Genomic DNA, 22,617 nt, shown 5'->3' with positions numbered 1-22,617 from the left:
ACAGAGATGGACGGATAGAGAGGTTACCACACAGTTTACTGGTGTAGCCCCCGGTAAACGTTCAACATCGATACCTCTCTATCAATCTCTCTCTCCCTTGCTTCCCTGCTCTCTCTCTCTTTCTCTTTCTTTCTTTCTTTCTTTCTTTCTTTCTTTCTCTCTCTCTCTCTCTCTCTCTCTCTCTCTCTCTCTCTCTCTCTCCGTCGCTCTATCTCTCTCTCTCTCCTCTCTCTTTCTCTTGTTCTCTCTCTCTCTCTCTCTCTCTCTCTCTCTCCGTCGCTTTCTCTCTCTCTCTCTCTCTCTCTCTCTCGCTCTCTCTCTCAGACCCACACACACTGACACACGGCGCTCCTCTGGGTACATTAGGACTTGATTCATGATCTTCCATCGCAGCCGTAATCTCTCATCCCGTAAGGGATATTATATATATATGATGTTCTATATCATCTCTATATGATCTGTGTGAAGGAACGGTTTCAGTCATTTTTCACAATTTATTAATTGAAACAAAAGTGTCGCGAATTGAATCCATATTCTGTATCGTCAGACCGATTCGCTCCACCAGTGACCACGTGTGTGTGTGTGTGTGTGTGTGTGTGTGTGTGTGTGTGTGTGTGTGTGCAGGTACACAGACATGTGTGTGTGTCTGCGTATGGTTTTCCAAGGCCAGTGACGTAATGCTTTTAACGCTGGATGTTTGCACATCCTCGCGTGTATGGCTGTGTATCTGTGTGTGCGATCCCCATATGTACACATGCAGCCCCACAGATGTCTACGTAGCCACGTGGGGGCTATGACAGACAGGCTGCGCTGCGTAGCTTCTGATGAACAGCACTGGGTCTGAGGGCTGACAGCAAGCTGTTGGCTGCTCTCCTTGAGGTCCTCATCAGTCAGTCTTATCAGGGCCGGACCCCCAAGCTGTTCCCCCGGCCAAGGCCAGATGATGAAGACCAGGATGAGGAAGACGACGATCATTCTCATCATGGCTCTGAAGTAGCTCCGCATTCCTGACCCACATCTGTTGGCCAAACCCTGGGGGAGGCGAGGGGGGAGGCTTCCAGAAGCACCAGCCGCTTCTGATAAGAAGCTTGACACGGAGAGACCGCTAAGGGCGGCAGGGATACCGCTGTCTGGAGGGGGGGGGGGGGGGGGCACTGGAGCGGGTGCACATTTGACGGCCCCCGACCCCACTACCCCCCCCCTCCACCGGCGAGATGGTGCCTTCCAGCTGCTCCTTCTCCGAGGGTCCAGACCGAGCAGGCAGGGGGAGTATCACATGAACCATTGAGGGAGCTCCGCTGGGGCTGCTCGTAACGGACGACGCCGCGTCTAAAAAATAGAGAGGGGTGATGTCGTGGTGCATTCAGAACCGGCGGGGGAGAGGCGTGTGTTATCTACTGGCTGGACTCGAACACCCATCCGAAAGGGGTTCCGGGTTCAATCCCCAAACTCCCAGAGTCTACCTGATGGCATACGGGAGTGAGGTGACCCCTGAGCACTACCTGCTGCCTACTGACATGTTTCTGTGTAAACCGTAAGTGCCTTTGGAAACGCAGTCTACCTTATGGTGTACAGCCCCTTTCTGTCGTGGTTTTGCTGGTTTCCATGACAATACGTACCGATGGCGGCTATTTGACGCAGGAGTGTCAATTAAACTTGAGTCGTGGCGCATCTGTTCCTCGACCGCATTACCATACTCATTCTCTCCTGTCAGCCAATCGCTGTGCAGGGATTTTGAACAGGGGCCTTGAAGCCATTCGCTCAGCCTCTCAAAGGTGCATGATGGATTAGTTTGTGGTTTGTATGTGTTATGCATTTATGAATGACCAGGGTGTCTAACATGATGAAAATAATTTGTGCAACCGATGTTCAAACACAAAGCGACACCCGCCCGTAAATTCTTCTCGAAATTTTATAGAGGACCCGCCTGACACCCATTGTTGGGTTACCGTTGTGTTCGGTTTGGCAGTCCAAGCACACCCATTAGCATCGTAGCTTCACTGATATGACACAGCATTGAAGAAACTTTATTAACCGCGCAACGGTTTACGCTCCACCGCCAGCAGACAACAGCCAGGCTCTACGTGGAGGTGAGGTTTGATGTGATGGATTGGGGGTCGCTCACCTCCACAACACACATATACACACACACACACACACACACACACACACACACACACACACACACACACACACACACACACACACACACACACACACACACACACACACACACACACACACGTGACTAACTCCCCCCCACAGACACAAACCCACATACAGATAAACACCATTTATACACACACACAGCTCCACTAATCTTCTTGTGTTTGTTACTCTGATTGTCTCGTGACCCCAGATGACCTCTCGTTCAGTCATCTGTAGCTGCATGTGTGAGTGTGTGTGTCTTTACATGTGCGTGTCGGTGTGTTTTGTTTTGTGTGTGTGTGTGAGACAGTATATGTTTGTGTGTGTGTGTTTGTCTTTGGGAGTGTGCGTGTCTTTACGTGTGTGTGTTTTTTTTCTTTATAAATGTCAATGTGTGTGTGTGTGTGTGTGTGTGTGTGTATGTGTGTTTTTGCCTTTGTATTTGACTGTAGGGGTGTGCATGTCTGTTTATGCATCCGTCTTGTGTGTGTGCTTAAGTGTGTGTCTCAGAGCACGTCCATCCCATAAATAGGGGCACACTCTGTATGCGCAGTGCACCACATCCAATAATACTGGGTGCGGTTGGAAATAGTTTAAACACAGCCAACTAGCGATGGCTCACATCTCGTCGCCATGGTGTTCCATCACCGCCCCCCCCCCCCCCGAAATAAATACACCTTTAGCACTAAAAGCAGTTAGCTTCTTATCTCCGATCGATGAGCCCCACTGCTGAGACCACCAACCTCATGATTAATACGCACCCAACCAACGCCAAGGTCACCCCACGAGACCCCCAGAGAAATATAAAAACAGGCGTTCTTCTCTTCGCGGCGGCCATCACCCCGGCCACGGTCTTTTCTCTTCTAACTATCCGTCTTTTATCGAGGTTGAAGTTCAGGTTCCACTCGGCGCACACTAAGGCTAAAGAATCGGATCCTTAATATCCTTTTAATGGCTGGTCGGAAAAGTCGCTGCGTTTTTGGTTGTTCTTTCTTCGCCGTGATACCCGGTACGCGCTATTGCTAACATCGCTCCTCAACCCCTGCACGTCCGCATCGATCCCGGGGCCGGGGCGGCTCCCCATTACCTGAGCAGGAGATGATGAACGGCCTCATGCATAAATTGTTGTTTTTTGTTTCCGCGGACAGAATTGTTGAGCACTCAGCTTGTGCGGCTGAGTGAACACGTCGTCACCGTTGGTGTAGAAACGGCCGCGCTCGAGGACGAGGCCGAGCCGTTGTTTGGGGGATTCAAGGGCGGATTTTGAATGGGAGCTTGCACAACTGTGCAAGCTGAAATGGTGTCGATTCAACGTCTGTGGTGCTTGTGATGGATCAGATCTGCAATGTGTTTTCAAAAAGAACCCAAAACCACCTTTATTTTGGTTTGAAACGGGTTCATTTGTCGTACATGATCGTCTGCATGGCAATTACGGCAATTTTTCACTGTTGCTGGAATAAGTCCCCGATTTAGACAAAAAAAGGGCTAAATCCTATGTTTCCCATTCTTCACTACGTGAACGCTCCTCACTGCTGCGGTCTTATTCCGCCGTGTTCTTTTCCTGACGTCAGACCACCTTCTCCGAGGGGGTCTGACGCCACGACCCAGGGGCGCTGGCAGAGGGGTTTGTGTGGACGTGTCGCGCTCTGCGCGGCAGCGGTTGACTGCGGTGTCGGTGATACAGTTGGGCTTTTCGGACACCTATTGTATAACGCTACGGTGTGTGTAGATGGTGAAGCTCCGACTGAGTGGCGATGTATTTAATGTCCGTGTCCGAGTGAGGGTTAGGCTTCACGGACACCCATAGTATAACGTTATGGTGTGTGGCGGATTTCATGTACAACAACGAGTTATAACACTCATAACAGTTACACAACGACTCTAATAAAAAAGGATCATAAAGTTGGCGTGGGTCGTAACCATGGTGATAACACCCCCCCTGATTCCTAATACTCTCAGTCCAAAACTTATTCTTTTAAATCCCATTGTGTTCAAATTCCATCTGAAACATTGGCTGGTTCTTTAACTTTTTTATACTATTTCTCTTTTTTTATATTTTGTTTAGTATTGTCTGCCAGGCTTGCCATGTGTCATTTCCTCTCTAATACATTCACTGCGACGGGGCTCTTGGGGAAACTGCCGCTGGTATTGTTGGCTGGAGACGATTTTGACCTTTCAGCGCAGAGTTTAACATCGTGCACACTTGTTCTCAGTGACCTTGGCTGTGAATCCACAATCATCCCCATCTCAAACAGAACAGATTGGTTCTTTGGCTCCCAAGACTAATGGAGCTCTCCTTCTCTCTCTCTCTCTCTCTCTCTCTCTCTCTCTCTCTCTCTCTCTCTCTCTCGTTCTCCCTCTCTCTCTTGTTCTCTCTCTCTCGTTCTCTCTCTATTTCTGCCTCTCCCTCGCTCTCCCTCCCTCATCTCGCCTCTTTAACTCTCTCTCTTCCTTTCTCCCTCTCTCCCCCTTCTCTCTTTCCCTCGGTCTCTCCCCCCTCCCCTCCTCTCCTTCACTCTCATCATGTGTAAAGTGTCAGATCACTCAGAATTACACCTGATTGTCTTGTTGTGCTCTGCGTGACATCACCAAGGGGCTCTTAATGTGAAAGAGGGGGTAGGACGTGACACGTGCCGGTCAAGGACGGTCCATCTGTGCACATCTGTGAGTGTGTGTGTGTGTGTGTGTGTGTGTGTGTGTGTGTGTGTGTGTGTGTGCCAGCTCACAGACACCCATTAAGTGATTAGTGGGTGACCCATGTCACAGGAGAGTTTACGGTCGCTCCGCACAATTACAGCCGTTCAGTGTAAATATACACAGAGCTGATGGGTCCTTTCTCTCTCCCCCTCTCTCTCTAAGTCAGTCAGTCAGTCAGTCTCTCTCTCTCTCGCTTTCTCACTCGCTCTCTCTCAGTCAGTCAGTCAGTTAGACTCTTCTCTCTCTCTCTCTCTCTCTCTCTCTCTCTCTCTCTCTCTCTCTCTCTCTCTCTCTCTTTCTCTCTCTCTCTCTCTCTCTCTAGGGATGCTGGTGAATAAATGATTTACATCACCGCATGCCCGTGTTTTATTCCAGAGCAAACCCTCAGAACCAGTGCTGACCTTGACAATTCCCTCCCTCTCTCTCTCCCCTGTCTCCCCCGTCTCCCTCGCCCTCTCTCCAGGTGTGTCCATGCCCATCCCGGTCATCGGCCTCAACAACAAGGACAAGGTGTTTGTGAACGGCAGCTGTGTTATGAACGAGGAGCGCTTCATGCTGATTGGCTCCTTCGTGGCCTTTTTCATCCCATTGGTGATCATGGTGGTGAGCTACTGCCTCACCATACAGGTGGGTGGAGCTCCGCCTCCTGCGTACTGATATCTGGTCACCTGACCTGATGGAAGCTCACATCTAGTTAAATCCGGTTGAATGTAACTAAATGTGATCATATCTATATATATTGTCATATAATTTAAATTTATCTAATCTCCTTGATCAACTATGATCTATTTTAATCTAATCCATGCCAATATGCTGCCAAGTAGTCTGATGTAATCAAATGCCATTTTAGAGGGTTCAGTCTTATCCAATGTTATCTCATCTAATCTAATACTCTCTCTTTGATTTAATCTAATTGAATTGAATCGAATTGAATGGGTTTAATCTTTCTATGTATGTATTCATATATGTGTATTTCTCCTCCGCATGCAAGGTGCTCCAGAGGCAGGCCAGCGTCTTCCTGTATGAATCAAAGACTTCCTTCAACACCACGGCTCCGCCCACCTCACTACCGGACCCGCCCACCAAGTTCCACATCCCCAAGATCAACACCATCGCCCCCCCAGACTGCAAAGGTAACATATTAAAAAATTGGTTAGGTGAGTGTCTTGATATGGGTTTGATTTAGATTAAAATATATTCTGTTAGATAGAGTAAAGACCATTTGATTACATTTGGATGGATTAGAGTAGCCTGGACTGGATTGTAGATTTGATTGGATTAGGATTGGAAACAATTAAGGACTACCAAATTGATTGCAAACCATTGAGTTAGATGTCGACTGTCATGAGTGTTCAATTGGCTTTACAGGAGAGATATCTGATGCCTTGCAATCAGTGACTCAAACAGATACTACAAATACGACAATAGGACGGGATATAATTAATATTGGATGGATATGAAATGTAGTAGAACAAGTATGCTGGCAGACTTTTAAAGTGCCCATTAAATATATCAGACACCTGAACTCACCAAGCAAAAGCACTGCAACAAAAAGGTACAACATTGTATAGGCCCAGTGGGGTATCTCAGGGTCAACCGTATCTTTGTGCTAGGCTACGTCACTACACGTGTTAGCATGCAGCGTTCAGATGATTATATGCGATTGATCTTTGAGGGGTGATTTGTCAGTGGGATTTCACATCGCCAGCGCCCAAATCGGTTATTAATTAAATAAGGAATAACCCTTTATAAATTATTTCCTACCGTTGACAATTTTAATTACAAACCTCTTGAAGATTAACAGCTCCGCTAATTAACCCAAATAGGAGAGCCAAGCTAGCAGCAGGAGCGGTATTAGCTCTGATGTCTGTGTCATAACCTGATAGATTCGACAGACCTCACGGCTTTGATTTATTCACAGTTTAACACGTAATTATCGCACACCGTTTTTCCTGGGCGGTGGGTGTGATTTCAGAACTCCGTCGGGAAAAGGGTGTTTACTTATATGTTTCAAGTACTTTCCCCTCCCGCCTCCATTCGGCACCGCTTTCTCGACAGCCTCTTTACCAGGCAGCTCTTTGATACAAGGAGAGATATTATTGTCCGTGGAGACTGCTTTCCCGAAATATTCTCAATTACACGTCGTGAACAGGAGCTGCTTTGTGACGCTGAAAAAATAATAAATAGCGGTTATCTGCGGAGGTGGGCCGGAGTGAATGGTTTAATCTGTATAATTGTTCTTTCAAGCCGCTCTGATTTCACCTCCATTAATGCACGGATCTGAACCGCTGGCCCTTGAAGCCTTTTCATAACGACCCTGCTGGTTATTGTATGGAGGACACACACGCACGCGCGCGTATGCACGCACACACACTCACACGCTGCTGCAGCGCTGGTCTATGTATGGAAATGGAATCGCCCCAGGGTGTGTGAGATTGCAGCTCCCTTAAAAGGACAAAAGGCACGTTTTGAGAGTATATACACGATGGACGTGTGGCATGGCGTGTGTGTTACTCGCGTTCTAAAACTGTTCTCCGGTCATGTGTGTGTATTCTCATCTGATTTGAGGTCACGTCATCTACTCTGAATTGAGTTCAATCTAAATGTATCTTACGAGAATATCGAATGGTGGATGGTGTATACTATAGATGACCTTCGCAAGTTGTGTAGGAACTCATTTACACACGACAAGAGTTTTCTCATCAGAACCGAGCCATTGACTGCGCCTACTCTGAGACTTCCTTCAGACAACATTGATTCATCGCTTTATCACTCTTTAGTTGCATAGCTGAGCTTTGCGGTTACTTTGTCAAAGACACCTCTTTGTCACGTCGTTTGACTTTGTTAAACCACCCCTCGTGTGGCGGACCCTCCTCCCGGTCGGGACGGGGTGCGAGGGCGTAACAGTGCACGAGGGAGGGGTTGGGTGCGTCATTAAGGGAGTGTGGGATGGTTTGGATGTTTCGCCAGGGTTGGTTTGAGTGGAAACACCTCTCCAAAAGACTAAAAGGGAAAACACTCCATGGTCCGATAAAGGTTGACCATATCGTTTAGGGAATAAAATCACCCTTAATAGGGATTTTTTTCAAAATATTATGTTATTTATCACAATGACTACAGTTGATGAATGCCAAAAATCCATTGGACAATTGTATGACAAATAAACCTGAAACCCCTCCCACAGAAGTACAGGCCACGCCCCCGCAGAGCCGACGCAACACGCTGAGCTGCCTGAAGGGGGTGGAGCCCGGCATGCTGCTGAGGGCGTCGCCCACCGACAGCGTCAACATCCTTCCTTGCTTCGAGGCGGCGTCGCAGCTCAGCTCGCCGGCCATCGGGCCGGGGCGGGGAGACTCCACCGGTTGCCACGGGCGACGGGGGATGATGCAGGCCATCAAGAACGAGAGGAGGGCTTCCAAGGTACGGTGACGGCTGGACCTGCCAATCAAAGATGACAGAAAGAGGCCATTCTCAAATCCGGGTGGACAGGGCGTTGCCATTTCTTTGGCTTCAAGTTTGTTTTTGACCAATGATGTCGCTGGGGGACCTGTAAGCACGTGATTGGTTGAACACAATCTCGGCCTGTGGTTGCACTCTGTAAAACAAAGTGTCTTCAATAGTTAAATAATGAAAACGTGTAGGCCGGCAATAAAATACACTCATTCAAAACCCCTTGTGAATGCTTCGTCTACTTCCAAAAATTAGTTTCGCTTCCCTCGAGTATCTTGAAAAAGGAAACAAGGTCAGACCACCTGTTGTTTTTGGTTTCAAGCCCAGGTCTCTGTTCTTTCTCCGCCCCCCCCCCCCCCCCCCGTCTGAGCCCGGCTCCAAGATTAGATCCACCTGTTGTGAGCTCTTGAGCCGGCATCCATTCCGAATAATGAAGCATCACCTTTATGCTCGGTGCAGCAATTCCAGTGTTGTGTTTAGGGCTACACGAGAGTGCTGACAAAGGACTTCCTGTTCTCCAAATGAAAGGAAAAGTGGCTCCTATTGAAGCCTATTTCAATCCTCAATTATGGCAGAATCAGTACTGAAGTGCCCCCGAGAACCAGATACATTTGGAGCCCCAAATATGGGCCCTGGTACCGCGAGAGAACTCAGATTCATTGACTCTTAAATTAAGAGGTTTAAATATCGATGGAAGAGCTGCAGTGGCGCTTTGTGTGAGCCGTAGTTATTACCATGTGAGGATCTTTAAACACAAGCTCTCCACCCGACTGCAATTTATTTTCCCTCCACCGTGCTCTCCTCCTCCTCCTCCTCTGTCACCTGTTCCTTTGTGCTGGTTCCCTGAGATGAACGGCTGTGTCTGGCCCTGGCAACCTCGTCCCCGCCTTTGGAGACACACTTCCCAAGGGCAAAATATAAAGCCCCGAGATTAACGCGTTGGAAATAAGTGTTTGTGAAGAAGCGCACGCAAAGGCATTGTGAACATCGTAACACTGATGTAATCAAATGCTGTCTTTTTATGTCAGAAGGATGCAGTTTGATACCGTTTTTATCTGTAATGTTTGTATCATTATTATCATCTGTTGTATTATCATAAAGATGCTTTTCAACGTGTCATTTAGCATTCTGTAGCGTAAGTGTTTTCAGCATTACCTGTCATAACATGCTGCTCCTGCTCCTCCTCCTCCTATTTCTCCTACTCCATCGCCTCCTCCTCTTCCTATCCATCCTTCTCTTTCTCTCCATCCTCCTCCTCGTCTCTCTCTCTCCATCTTTCTCTTCCTCTTTCTCTCTATCTTCCTCCTCTTCATCATTATCTTTCTCTCCATCCTCCTCCTCCTCTTTCTCCTCCCATTCTGCTCTTCTTTCTCCTCCATCTCCCCCTCCCTCCTCTTCCTCTTCCTCCTCCTCCTCCCCCACCTCCTCCTCCCTCTAGGTGCTGGGCATCGTCTTCTTCCTCTTCCTCATCATGTGGTGCCCGTTCTTCATCACCAACGTCACCTTCGTCCTGTGCCAGGGCTCCTGCAACGAGCCCCTGCTGGCGGAGCTGCTCAACGTCTTCGTGTGGGTGGGCTACATCTCGTCGGGGGTCAACCCCCTGGTCTACACGCTCTTCAACAAGACGTACCGCCGCGCCTTCTCCAGCTACATCCGCTGCCGCTACCAGACGGCCGCCAACGCCGCCGCCGGCACGGGCCCCGGGTCCAGGGGCCTGCTGGCGCCGTCGTGCTCCTCGCACGCCCCCACGCCCCTCCTGACCGGCGGAGGGGCGCGGTCGGGGGCGGGGCGCGGCAGCAACAGCTGGCGGAACGGCGGGGGGGCCCGGGGCAGCGGCGGGGGGCCGCGGGGGCTGACGGTGGACCCCGACGACCTGACGGACGACGGGAGGCGGGCGTCGGCCGCCAGCGCGTCGGAGAGCCAGGCGCTGGCGGCGTCGCCGGAGGGCAGGGCGTCGCCGGGGGCTGGGGCCCCGGCGCTCTCGGAGACGGAGACGGAGATGGAGATGGAGACGGACCTGTCGGTGGCCAGCTACAGCCCCTCCTCCAGAGAACTCACCAGCAGCGTGTGATTGGACGGACGGACGGACGGACGGTCGACGCCCCGCCCCGCCCCGTGGAGAGGCGCCGTTTCCCGATTAGCTCGGAGGACGGCGTTGTGGTTTCGCTGAACATTTGTCCACGGGCGGAGAAGTGGGGACTTCTGGGTAATGAGTAACGAGTAACGTCACCCGGAAACCGAAAGAGTCTCGCGAGGTCCTACATTGCAGAGTGTGGATTTGGTTGTCATGGAAACCATGGACGCCGGTGCTCCCACTGAGCACTCCTGTCGCAGAAGGGAAAGGAGGGAGGGATTGAAAACGGTTCAATGTCAGAGGACTTTGGGCTATTTTCAGGCATCCTTTCAGGAAGTACAGTAGACGTGTTCAAGGTCTACCGAAAACAAACCCAAAAAGAGATGACAAAATATACACGGGGCAATAAACTTGGCAGGCCGTTCACGGTTTCAGCTAGCTCTGTATTTGTGCCTGTTGGTGTTTGTACTATTACGTAGAAACCTGAACCCAAAGTGTACGTAGGAAGTAGTGCAACGTTGTGTATTTCAAAGTGTTGCCGGAAAAGATTGGGTTCAGACTTTGAAGTCGGGAGAGACATTGTGACGGTAGACTTGTGTGACCTTCCACCTGAATGTGAAGTGCAACCGTCTGAGAAGCCCAACAGACACTAGTTATGGAGGCCAGTGTTGGCTCCCACTTCACCAACGGCTTTCACTGTCAACAAAGCAGTCTTCATAAGTATTGAACCATCTCAACACCAAGCAAAACAAACCAAATCTATTTTTGTTCTGGCTGGTGCTTAACAATAACAGTATCAAAACGTCAGTGAAATATTTTCTGTGTGTTCTTCCGTTGGGAAACTTAAACGAAGAATTTGGATTTTCATTGACTGTGTAGGCCTATGTCGACGAGGGCGAGAATGTACGGACCGTCGCTCTGTGACGGCGTCACAGTGACACCATGTGGTCACTTGGAGGAGTTACAACCAGAGGGGTTTTCTCTCGTTGAATATGAATGACGGGTGATATCCGCCGTTCCCTAGATAGTAGAACTGTGATACCATGCTCGCTCCAATAAATACGACCAATCAAATGCTCTCTTTGGACAATACACCAAAATGGCCGCAGGTTCAATTAACAACAAAGAAATAATGATAACGATATGGAAATATATCATGTGATTGACATAGACATGACACGAGATGATCTATTCAATTATGTATGATAAGAGATGATGTATGATAGTATATATATATGATGTAAGTTATCAGATATATGATATGATAGGGATGGGATCAGTTGCATTGTCACAGAGTATGATTGACCATAACAGAAACAGAAACACACTCCCATCGGGTCAATCCTTACAAAAAGCATAAACTAGAACCTCATTAGCCCTCACAAGTCGATTCTACAGCCAGAGAGATTTCCATCGACGCGTCAAAGCTTTAACTGAATGTACGTCTAACTGTCGCGCAGATGATTGACACCTACACCTGACCAATCAGATGGCCAGCCTGGTTCACCACCCTTCCCCTTCATTAATTGTGGATTAAGAATGAAACCATATGACTTCTGAAGCGGGAATGCCTCTTCCGTACATTCTAATTCTGTGGATCTGTATCTATGTATTATTTGTAGCTGCTGTTTGTGCACTACAAACTCACAGAGTGGTCGTCCCTGGCGACTACACTCCACTCCGATTGGAGGGGTCTTAACGAGCTAATACAAGTTGGCTGGCCACTCTGAAGTACAAACTGGCTGTTGGCATGAGAGGAATGAAGATAGAAAGCATGAGATACAATGATGGAAAGCGAGAGAGAAAACGAGAGCAAGGACGAAATCATGCAAAATAAATAAAGGAGAAATGGCAATAGAAAGAAAGACCATTATGTCAAAGAAAGACGATTAAATTCAGTGCAGCATCAAAATCAAACAACCTTTTCAGCTTCAATATCAACACTGTTTTGCCCGATGTTGCAACTCTGTCCAATAGAAAGACATGAATGACGGGAGAATTCAAGAGAGATTGCGAGAGGGAGAGAGACAGTGAGCAGAGGGGAGAGAGGTCCAGGCCAGCCAACTCAATGTATTACCTGTATGTTCAATCCTTTGCAGTGTGTTTACCTGTGTGTTTACCAGCTCTGCACCAACTCCCTCAGCCAGCTGACGCTCTGTTGTCTCCAAGCTCTATTGATCAGGTCTGGGACAACTGAGACAAATGGGGTGTGTTCGAAACCACCTACTTGCTTACATGGACGCTGGAAGTGGGGGGGCTGCAGCCCCCCCTGGTGGCGAGAGGCTGAATGTGAAATGCAAAAAACCCCGTGGAAATAAAATAAATACATCAATATATTAGACTATTATTATACTATTGTCATTTTATTGACATAACTCAAACAACATATTTGACTATAAATGTCACAGGCAGTATAAAAACCCTCACTGAAGTCCGTAGGTTCACGATACAAACCCCCGATTCATCGTCTATTCAGTCTTCCGAACGTCGATTACTCAAAATGGATTACTCAATCATTATTTAAGGATTCGAGAAGTAAGCCAATTATTGAGTAGGTAGTAAGTAGTAAGCAAGTAGGTGGTTTCGAACACACCCATGGACTGGTGATTACTCTCCAATCGCCTGCGAGCCAGACTAAAGCAATCAATCCCAGATGCGGTAGCCGTGATGTGTGTGAGGGATAAGTTGGCCTCAGGTTTGGTGCGTTGAAGCATGAGCCGTTTGACGCTTTCATCTGGACCAATCACAAAACAGGTCTATTTTGTTTTTGAAAATAAATAAATGTTTGCCTATACATTGGACTGGATGCTACCAAACATTTACTTTGCCCACCTTTTAGCCTAAAGTCCATATGAAGAGATGTTTTCAATAAAATGTATTGGCATTCTGACTTCATCACAGTTCCCCATTGACCTAATGAAACAAGACTCAAGATGCAGTACGACCCTCCATTGATAATATTTTATAACAAATGTGTGTGTAACCTGTGTCAATAAATGGCTCTGAGATTTCCCATAGCTGCAGGTCCTCCCAAGAGACCAACCAGAACCAATGAGCGGCTCTGGAATGTTCTAAAAGGTTGTAGTCTATAACCTTCAGTCTAGAAGGTACCATCTACAGCTATTCCATGAATGAGGACCTTTCAATTCTGGAATCTGTATATTCTAGAACTTTTTGATGGTTCCCATCCTCGTAGAATGTTTCTTTGCGTACTGGATTTATTTCCCAGTGGTGGTCTTCATAACGGCTGGTCTCTGGTAGGACCCCCAGCGCTGGGAGGAGCTACAGCTTCTCTATGTGTATTCCTTATTACTTTATGCAAGCTTGCTTTTTTGTTAGGATTTTTTTAATTCTCAAGTTTAAATTGTGATTTTTTTTCTGTTGTCTTGGACACTTCTTTTTAAGTTTACACAATGATTACGTCGTCACCCAAACATGTGGGTTCTATTCTTTAATTTTTGTTACATTTTCTGTGTGGTGCTGCTCTTTTTATTTATTAAAATATAATTATACGGTGTGCAAGGTATTTTATTCATTTCGATATTGGTGGCCTATGAGTAATTGTACTAGATAGTGTATTTTGTAAGCACCAAAAAATGTCCCTTCTACACTTAATCTCAATTACCTCAGCCTAGGGCAAAGTACAACCTAAAACAATTATTTGATAATGCCCTACATATATTTTAAAGAGAAAGCCACAAAGTCCAGAAAAAATATATATATTTAGTAATATTTGTACTTCAGAAAATATCTTTCGGGCATTAAATAGTCCAACAAAGTTAACAGAACTTGGAATATTTTAGATCTTTGTTGATATTTTCGATGGAACGCCTTTCTTACCTTAACTGAACGCCAAGTTAGTTAATCGTATATTCGTATAAATAGTACACATACAGAATGTCTCATGGTATTTTAACAATTTTTAGTTGAACAAGTTTGTTCTATTTCATTAAGATCATCGTATCTTGATTATCACTTGAAACGAAGAAAAGGAAAAATCCATTTGTCGTCGTGTTAGATTTCAGCACCTCGGAGAGCGACAGAAGAGAAGGAGAACCGACAAGACGTCTGTCGCCCCCCCCGGGCCCAAAACATAGCGCAACATCATCTCCTAGTGGCGGAACCCAGGCACTGCGCCATTGGACAGAGCAGCCAGCGCCGGATACCCATCAGGAAAGTGGTAAGCGGCGGGTTTGTTTGCTATGCAGCATCCATCTCGCAGTGCTTACGCAGCGGCCTCACGTTAATTATCAGGTGTCTGAGTAATGTGATTCCCCTTTGCCTACCATTCATATGCATATGTAATCAAAAATGCAGGCCTAGTATAGTAGTATGACGCTGATGTGCCATCATTAATAAATGGATGGAGAGCATAATAGTCGTCGAAGTCTTGCACGTGCACGTGCGCACACCCCTCCCTACCCCTAATCCGTGACGTCTGTGGTGGGCGGTGGTCTCGGGTATCATCGGTATATCTCGGGTGCGCATGCGCCATTCGGTTCTTGCAGCGAGCCCTCTGCATCCCAATGGTTGAGTTTTCGCTGCCTTGGAAACGACGACGTATGAGAGCAGACACCCCAGAGATCTCTCCCCTCCTCCTCCTCCTCCTCTTCACCAGCTCCTCCGTTTCTCCGGTCAAGCCGTGTGTGTGTGTGTGTGTGTGTGTGTGTGTGTGTGTGTGTGTGTGTGTGTGTGTGTGTGTGTGCGTGCCATCTCTCTCTCTCACTGTACATGGAAGGTTTAATATGAATGGCACACCGCGGGTTTGAAAACGACGTGATTTTATTTTATTAAAAGGAAGACGACGAGGATCTGAGGTTTTTCCAGCGCGAGGGACTTGCAGGTAATTCTTTGCTCTTTTTTTATAATCTGCTTCTTCACCGAATGTGTGTGTAAACGCATTCTCCACCGTATGGGCACTACACGCGAACGTGCGTGCCTATGTATGTGAGTGTTAATGTGTTATTGTTACATTGGCGTCTACGGGGCCTATAGCGATGCGTGTTGTGTTAATTCCCCGGTAACGTAGCCTGCACACACCTGGGGCCGTTTGCTGTGCGTCTACACGCATACGATCCTTCGCACTAGATCCGATTATCGGCGCTAAGGTAGAGTCCGCTTTGGGTCCGTATCCTTAGAGGTACGGAAGCCGCGGTGTTGGTCCAGGTGCTTGTGGAACGCGACCATGGTACACCGATCGGCCCCCGGTCGCCATCACATGATGAGCCGTGGTGCGATTCCTCGATGTGTCTTCTTCTACTAGTAGGGTGTAGCAGGGGGGGATAACGGCACCGGGCAGCCTGACCAAATAGCTCAAAGGATTAGCTGCTGTTCAGATTTACACCAGGGTCACTCCTTTTAGAAGCTGTGTGATTGTCGGGTCTGTCCTAGAGTGTGCCAAGGTGGAGGAGCGTCACCGCGTGAAGCACAGCATGCGTTTGTAAATGTGTTTGGATTCAGTGAGGGTGGAGGTGGTAAGGGGGTGTAGCTGCGGTTTGATGTGGCTTGTGGGGAGACTGCTGTGTTCTGTGGTGAGGTGTGGTGAAGTAAAGTGGGTTCTGTGGTGAGGTGTGGCGTTTGTTGGTGAAGTAGGCTGTTGGTGAAGTAGGCTATTGTGTGTTTTTTGCCGTGAGCTGTGTTTGGGGAAGTATAGTGTGTTCTGTGGTGAGGTCTGGTGACGTATAGTGTGTTCTGTGGTGAGGTGTGGCGTTTGTTGGTGAAGTATAGTCTGGTGTTTGGTAGTGAAATATATTGTGGTGAAGTATAGTCTGTTCTTTGGTGGTGTTTGGTGGGGAAGTACAGTGTGTTCTGTGGTGAAGTATAGTATGTTCTGTGGTGAAGTACAGTGTGTTCTCTGGCGTGGTGTTGTGTGGAGGGGTAAAGTGTGATGCTGTGTTCTGTGACTGTCTCTTTGGCTTGAAGCAAATCAGCTAATTGTTGCTGCAGTCAGGTGATCTTTCCTTTTGAAACACCCTCTAGGGTCGTTTGGAATAGTCCACCGGGACCCCTTCTAAAGTAATGCCAGAACATGGTAGTTTCATCTTATCTCTCTCTGTACCTCTCTATCTCTATCTATCTACCTTTCTGTCTCTGTCGTTCTCTCTACATCTCTCTCTACCGTTCAATGTGCTGTGTAGATCTATATCCATCTGTATCTATCCATCCATCTAACTTCCGTCTCCATGGGTGTAATAAGGACAAATCCAACTAGTTCATCAGTTGAGTGAGTTTGTTTACAGTTGAAGGACCCAGATTGGTGGGAGGAGCCTAAATCCCCCCCGGAATATGTCAACAGTCACCTGGCGCTCTTATTTTGAAGGCCATATACATATATCTCTGCACAGTTTCCAACAGCTTCGCCGCTGTGTGAGTGAGACGTCTAAATGGAGACCAGGGGAGATGAGTGTTGGGGTTTGTAAGCGGTACTGTGTTGGTTTGATATGCTGATTCTTTATTCATGAGCAGCAGTGCGTAGAGATAACGCGGGGCTGTTGCGTAACGGCTAGCAGAAGTACAAAGACCCAGTCTCGCCCTGTCTCACAGGGAAACGACCTAGACGAGACTCAGCCCTTTGTCACTGAGAGATGTAGGTTTATATATTATGTATGGGCTTCAAAGTAAAAGTCTATGTGACTGAGATGTCTGACCATGTATTAATATCTATAAATATGAGGTGCAGGTGTCTCTATTTAACTAATATGTTAGTCTAAATCGAAAGCGAGAATTGAGACTATTGAGAATTGAGAGTATTGAGCCATCAGCAGGTTGGGACGGATCTCAAACCCCATCCCCATGTCTGGGGTGGTTTTATTTTGAAGGAGGGCTGGGTGAATGTTTGAGCAGATCTTCAAAGCATCAAAGAGATCAGGGCCAGTGTGGGGAAGGCGGGATCCCAGTTCCAGATGTGAGCGGTGTGTGTTCCACATCTGTGTTCTGAGACCCTTGACAGACACACATACACGGACTGCACACACATACACACTCAAATATTTAAAGTGCATGCAACCACAAGTGGCTCAGCATTTCAAGGCGTTCCTGACCTTGTTTTGGGGGTAAGGTAATCTTGTTGCTAGGATACGGAGGGAGAGCGAGGAGGGCGAGGTGTGAGGGGCTGACCTTGTTGTCATCTCGTTGTCTTGCCTGTGTGGGTCCTCCGGCGGTCTGGTGTCTGTCTGTCCCCAGTCACCTCTCTCCCACAGCCCAGAACTCACTGGTGTAGACAGCCCTGTTTTATTCATCACTCTGCACACCGCTGCACTTTAAAACACTTGCACTCTCACATTAAATGTCTGCATGTAGATATGTCCCATAATCTCAACGGTGTCTTCATTATGTCTTAACATTGCCACAAGGAGGAGAGAAGACGGAGCAGATTGACTTTAATCACTGTCAGACAGATTAGATTAGCATTGAGCTGTTACACCTGCAGAATGGTGGAGGGGGGAGTGTGTGTGTGTGTGTGGGAGGATATTTGTTTGTTGCAGCTAACTTTGTGTGTGTGTGTGTGTGTGTGTATCTGCAGTATCCACCTCTCTGGTCCTTCCATGGTACATCAAACTGCACATTGCACCAGTACAAAACCAGTACAGTATGGTTACGGTTCCTGTTTTTTTACGCATGGCTTCAACTGCATACTGTATGTTAAATTTGAGTACTCACCTGGGTGAGTATTGATAAGTAGGAGTAGTGATGTCACAAGGAGCTTGAACCTATCCCGGTCCAATGTACAATAATAAGCAGATAATTAGTTAGTACCATTAAAAAAAACAGGGGTGAGTTAGTTTCATGTGTTTAATTTGTTCTCAATAATTCTGAAAGTGTAGAGATATCAGTATTTACCAGTAGATAAATTAACTAAAAATTTATTATTACATTACATTCACAAATTGTGTATGGGGAAATCTCCCAGCATCTTCTCTTGCGCGGTGCACTGCAGTCGACAAGCCTGCCCTTATTCAGCCATTTTTAGCAGCCGTGGCCGTTGCCGTGGTGATCGATAGGGCAGCAGCGTGCCACAGCATCCGTTGCTAAGGGGGAAAGTGTTAAAGCTCTTGCATGACGTTCTCTCCGGTGGTCAATAAAGTTATGGATTATTCCCTAACCACCAGTTTGACAGTGTACTGTGTGTGTGTGTGTGTGTGTGTGTGTGTGTGTGTGTGTGTGTGTGTGTGTGTGTGTGTGTGTGTGTGTGTGTGTGTGTGTGTGTGAGAATGATGCATGGATATCAACTATTTATTTATTTTGTTTTATTGATTGTGTGTCTAAATGGGGCACAGCAGCTTTTTTTCTACTCTATCTGGAGGTTGTGTTTGATCAATAGATTGATCGATAGGTAAATCAATCATACTCTCCCGGGCTGCATCAGAGTATGATTTGTGATTGTAACAATGTTCTTGCAACATACCACCTAGGTGGCTTTTACTGGGCTCATCCATGGACAGGATATAGAGTGGTGATGTTTGGAAAATGGTTAATTGTTTAATGATAGATGAGATGGTGTTCCAAGCTGACCTTTCAGAGATCTTCCTGGAATGTTTCTGGTGATGGCTGGTTTAACCTGTTGCATATTGATTACTCAATGTGCAACAGGTGTGCACCCACCCAGCCCCAGAGTCCAATCAGAATCAGCCAGGTAAGGCTGCTTAAACCAGCAATCATCACCACACACTCCACAGTGATGTAACAGGGAGACTCCTCGACCTATCGCGGTCCACTATTTGTTGTAGCTGGCCTGTTAGAAACATTTAATATTCTTTAGATAATACGCAAATTATGACTACACTCTAGTATGGTCTCTAGCATTGGGTCTAGTCTAGTCTGATCTGTAGGATATTGTCTGTCTCTGGTCTATGTCTGGTCTCCCTTCTCTGGTCTGATCTTCTGGTCCCATTACACATTATCTCTCTGGTTCCCACAGGCTACCCACACGACCACTGGGGGAAATAGACTGTGTCAAATCGTTTGTGTGTGTTTTGTGTTTGTGTGAATATCTTGGGGTCTGTGTGCATGTTTGTTTGTAGTGTGCGTGTATGTATGTGTTGTGTTGAAAAGGTGTGTTTTGAGCTGAAAAGGGCTGCGTGCGTGCGTGTGTGTGTGTGTGTGGGCTGAAAAGGGGTGTGTGTGAGGGGGTTCGTGTGTCCACATGGTTTTGCCGGCTGACTTGTTATGATTGCGCTGAGACCAACACATTTAATTGTGTGTGACGGGGTCACCGTGGACACACACACACACACACACACACACACACACACACAGACAGAGCTCCGGAGATGAATGGGCCTCAGTCAGAATCTTTCTGAATCTGGTTCAGCCATCAGAGAGAGGAGATGTAGTAGTGTAGAGTGAGTAGTAAAAAGTACAGACAGAGAAAACTGTATAAATAGAGTAGGAGTAATGGGGGGCGGAGAGTCTGTCTGTGTTTTTTGGGGGGGGGGGGGGGGGGGGTTGTGTGTTTTTTAACTAAGTAAGTAATAATAGAGTTTAGAGCAAAGTGTGTGTGTGTGTGTGTGTGTGTGTCGGCTGTTACAGATCTGTGTGTGGTTTGTTTCCCGAGAGCTTTACCACACATCAAAGGAGACAGAAGTAATGTGTGTGTGTGTGTGATGGGGGAGGATGGGAGTCTGTGTGTTTGTCTGCAAATGCGTTGGCGTTAGAATTAAGAGTTAGAATTAGCCGATATTACCGCCTGATGTTACCTCCGGAAATCTTTCGTTTGTGTCGTGTAGTTTCTCACTCACTCACTCACTCACTTTCGCTGTGTCTCTTTCTCGTTGTCTCTCTCTTCTCTCTCTCACTCACTCACTCACTCACTCTCGCTCTCTATCGTTGTGTCCTTTCTTTTCTTACTCACTCACTCACTCACTCACACTCACTCATTCTTGCTGTGTGTCTCTTCTCTCGTTGTGTCTCTCTTTCTCACTCACTCACTCACTCACTATTTCTCTCTCTCTCTCTCTCTCTCTCCTCTCTCTCTCTCTCTCTCTCCTCTCTCTCTCTCTCTCTCTCTCTCTCTCGTCCGGTGGTGTTTTGGTTCGGTACCAAGTGGCCCGTAAAACGGTTCCAACATGGCCGCCCCTCACTCACCGCCTTTGGCTTCGAAACCCTTCTGTAGTATTGATGTTGTAGTAGAGACACTGTCCCTGAGTGATCAGTGCTTTGAAAAGTACATCCACATCCGTGGGAGATTTAGCAGTTGGTGCCCGTTTAGCGTGGTGTAGCTCAGGCGCTAGCTACAACGTTAACCTTGACAGGGCGGTTGCGATCTTCCCCATAATTGTGTTGCCAGGTGCCTGCTAGAACACGCACCAGGGCCGCCCATGTCTCGCTCCGTGTTGGCCAAGGCCCTCAGAATCAGCTAATGATGCATCACCTTTATGAGCTTCATTAGCATCCAGATGCCACCCTAACCGTATTATCATTGACAGCTTCTCTCACCAAGCGAATTAGCTTAAATGAACTGCGTGATGATGCATTTTAGGATACAGTACTGACGGCACAATACAATGTAATATTTTAACTATTACAGCTCTTTGTCAGTAGATAGCGATTAATATTGATTTTGTATTATTATTTACACAGATTTTGTATTTATGTGATTCTTGGTAGATGTGACCTTTAGGGCTACAACGCTGATTTCCTTTGGTAAACGTGCACATTAGCCAATAATGTGTCTTTCCACTTAGCATGTCCCTGCATTCGTTAGCATGCTAATAAGCCCATCCTAGCGTAGCCAGTAACCCAGCAGCTTGTGCTGTTCCATTAATGCAGATGATGATCAGCCCGAAGATACACTATGTAGCCTGTAATTATATTAGCATACAGGACGGGATTAGCATTAGTTAACGATGCGGGCTAATAAGCTGTGATTTCTGGGTGGTTGCTGTGGCAGAGCAGTGGGGCGGGTCTTAAGTAGGGTGGGCGGAGCATAGCTCGTTAACAGACTGTAAAACAGGCTTAACGAGAGAGGCTCAGCAGGAGGTGTGTGTGTGTGTGTGTGTGTGTGTGTGTGTGTGTGTGTGTGTGTGTGTGGTGTGTGTGTGGTGTGTGTGTGTGTGTGTGTGTGTGTGTGTGTGTGTGTGTGTGTGACCTGGGAATGTGTATTTGTATTTTAGAGTGCTGACCTCATCTGGGTTCCTGCTGTGATGTTGGGCCATCAATAACTGTGTCTTTATTTCTCTCTTCCTCTCCAATGACTCCCTTGTGTGCCTCCTGCTGTCTCTTACCAGCCCCACCCATCATCAACCAATTAGTCCTATCTAAAGTGAGGACCATCCATAACTTACTAACCATATATCAATTATAATTAGAGGCTGGATTGATCCATTCCGGTAGTTAGAAATCATTAGTTAAAGGGATACTCTTAGATATGTTTAAATTGCCGTTTGCGTGTCTTACTCAGAGTAAAATAATCCCAAATTCATCGTTGTACGTCCAGAACTGGGTTAGCATTTGCTTTCCGTAAGCCGCTTCCGTTGACTTGCAGGGTTACAGTAGCCTAGCTCCTGTTCATATGAGGGGAATACAGTTCAGTTACTTCCAAGATTTTCAATGACTTCAGAATAGTCGTGTGTGTCAAGATTCTAGTCATCTACAAACTACAGGTTTGTTCTGAGCTTTTATCGGCACTGTGATTTTATATTATTAGCCCGAGTGGATGGTAACCTGTCAGCGGTGCATCACAGCTAGCCTAATAACACGTTCTGCTTCCATGTATATGTCCTTTATGCTCCAGAACTGGCGACTGGTTCCTGAGTTTTGTTAACGCTAGTGCCAGCATTTTCTCTTCAACCGGAGTTCAGATTATTAGCAAACGAGCACAATCTTTCAGACATGTTACCATGACTACGGTCCCTTCGTTTTCTTTCTGTTTCTCTCTCTGTGTGTCTCTCTCTCTGTCTCTCTCTCTCTTCTCTTTTATCAGTGGTTTTTTTCTTCTTTCTTTTCTGTATAATTTTGCAACCTCTCTTTCACTTTTGCTATTTCAATCACTCTCTCACACTGTCTCTCTCTCTCTCTCTCTCTCTCTCTCTCTCTCTCTCTCTCTCTCTCACTCTCAGTCTCTCTCTCTTTCCCGTTTGTTTTCTTCTCTTCCATCTGCTCAAGTAGTATCTCTCTCTCTCTTTAGTGGGTGGGGAGATGTATCAATAATACAAGAGGCGGTTTAAGTGTGGACATATCTGTCACACTATAGCCTACACACACATTATTTACACTTGAGAGGCCACACACACACTCGGCATACACACTCG

The 22,617-nt window shown here is 47.0% G+C and overlaps 1 protein-coding gene across 1 annotated transcript in view; it reads left to right on the top strand.

Moving 5' to 3' along the window:
* Positions 1–12,375, top strand: part of htr2cl1 (5-hydroxytryptamine (serotonin) receptor 2C, G protein-coupled-like 1) — a 74,672-nt gene extending 62,297 nt beyond the window's left edge. The window contains exons 6-9 of the mRNA XM_060035896.1: positions 5,192–5,472; positions 5,837–5,978; positions 8,030–8,265; positions 9,734–12,375. Coding sequence (XP_059891879.1) covers positions 5,192–5,472; positions 5,837–5,978; positions 8,030–8,265; positions 9,734–10,366 — 1,292 coding nt within the window. The 3' untranslated portion in view covers positions 10,367–12,375. The remainder of the gene's footprint in view (positions 1–5,191; positions 5,473–5,836; positions 5,979–8,029; positions 8,266–9,733) is intronic.
* Positions 12,376–22,617: the final 10,242 nt, after the last annotated feature.

Source organism: Gadus macrocephalus, chromosome 17 (assembly GCF_031168955.1).
Source record: "Gadus macrocephalus chromosome 17, ASM3116895v1".
Lineage (NCBI taxonomy): Eukaryota > Metazoa > Chordata > Actinopteri > Gadiformes > Gadidae > Gadus > Gadus macrocephalus.
This window is presented reverse-complemented; position numbering and strand designations above follow the sequence as displayed.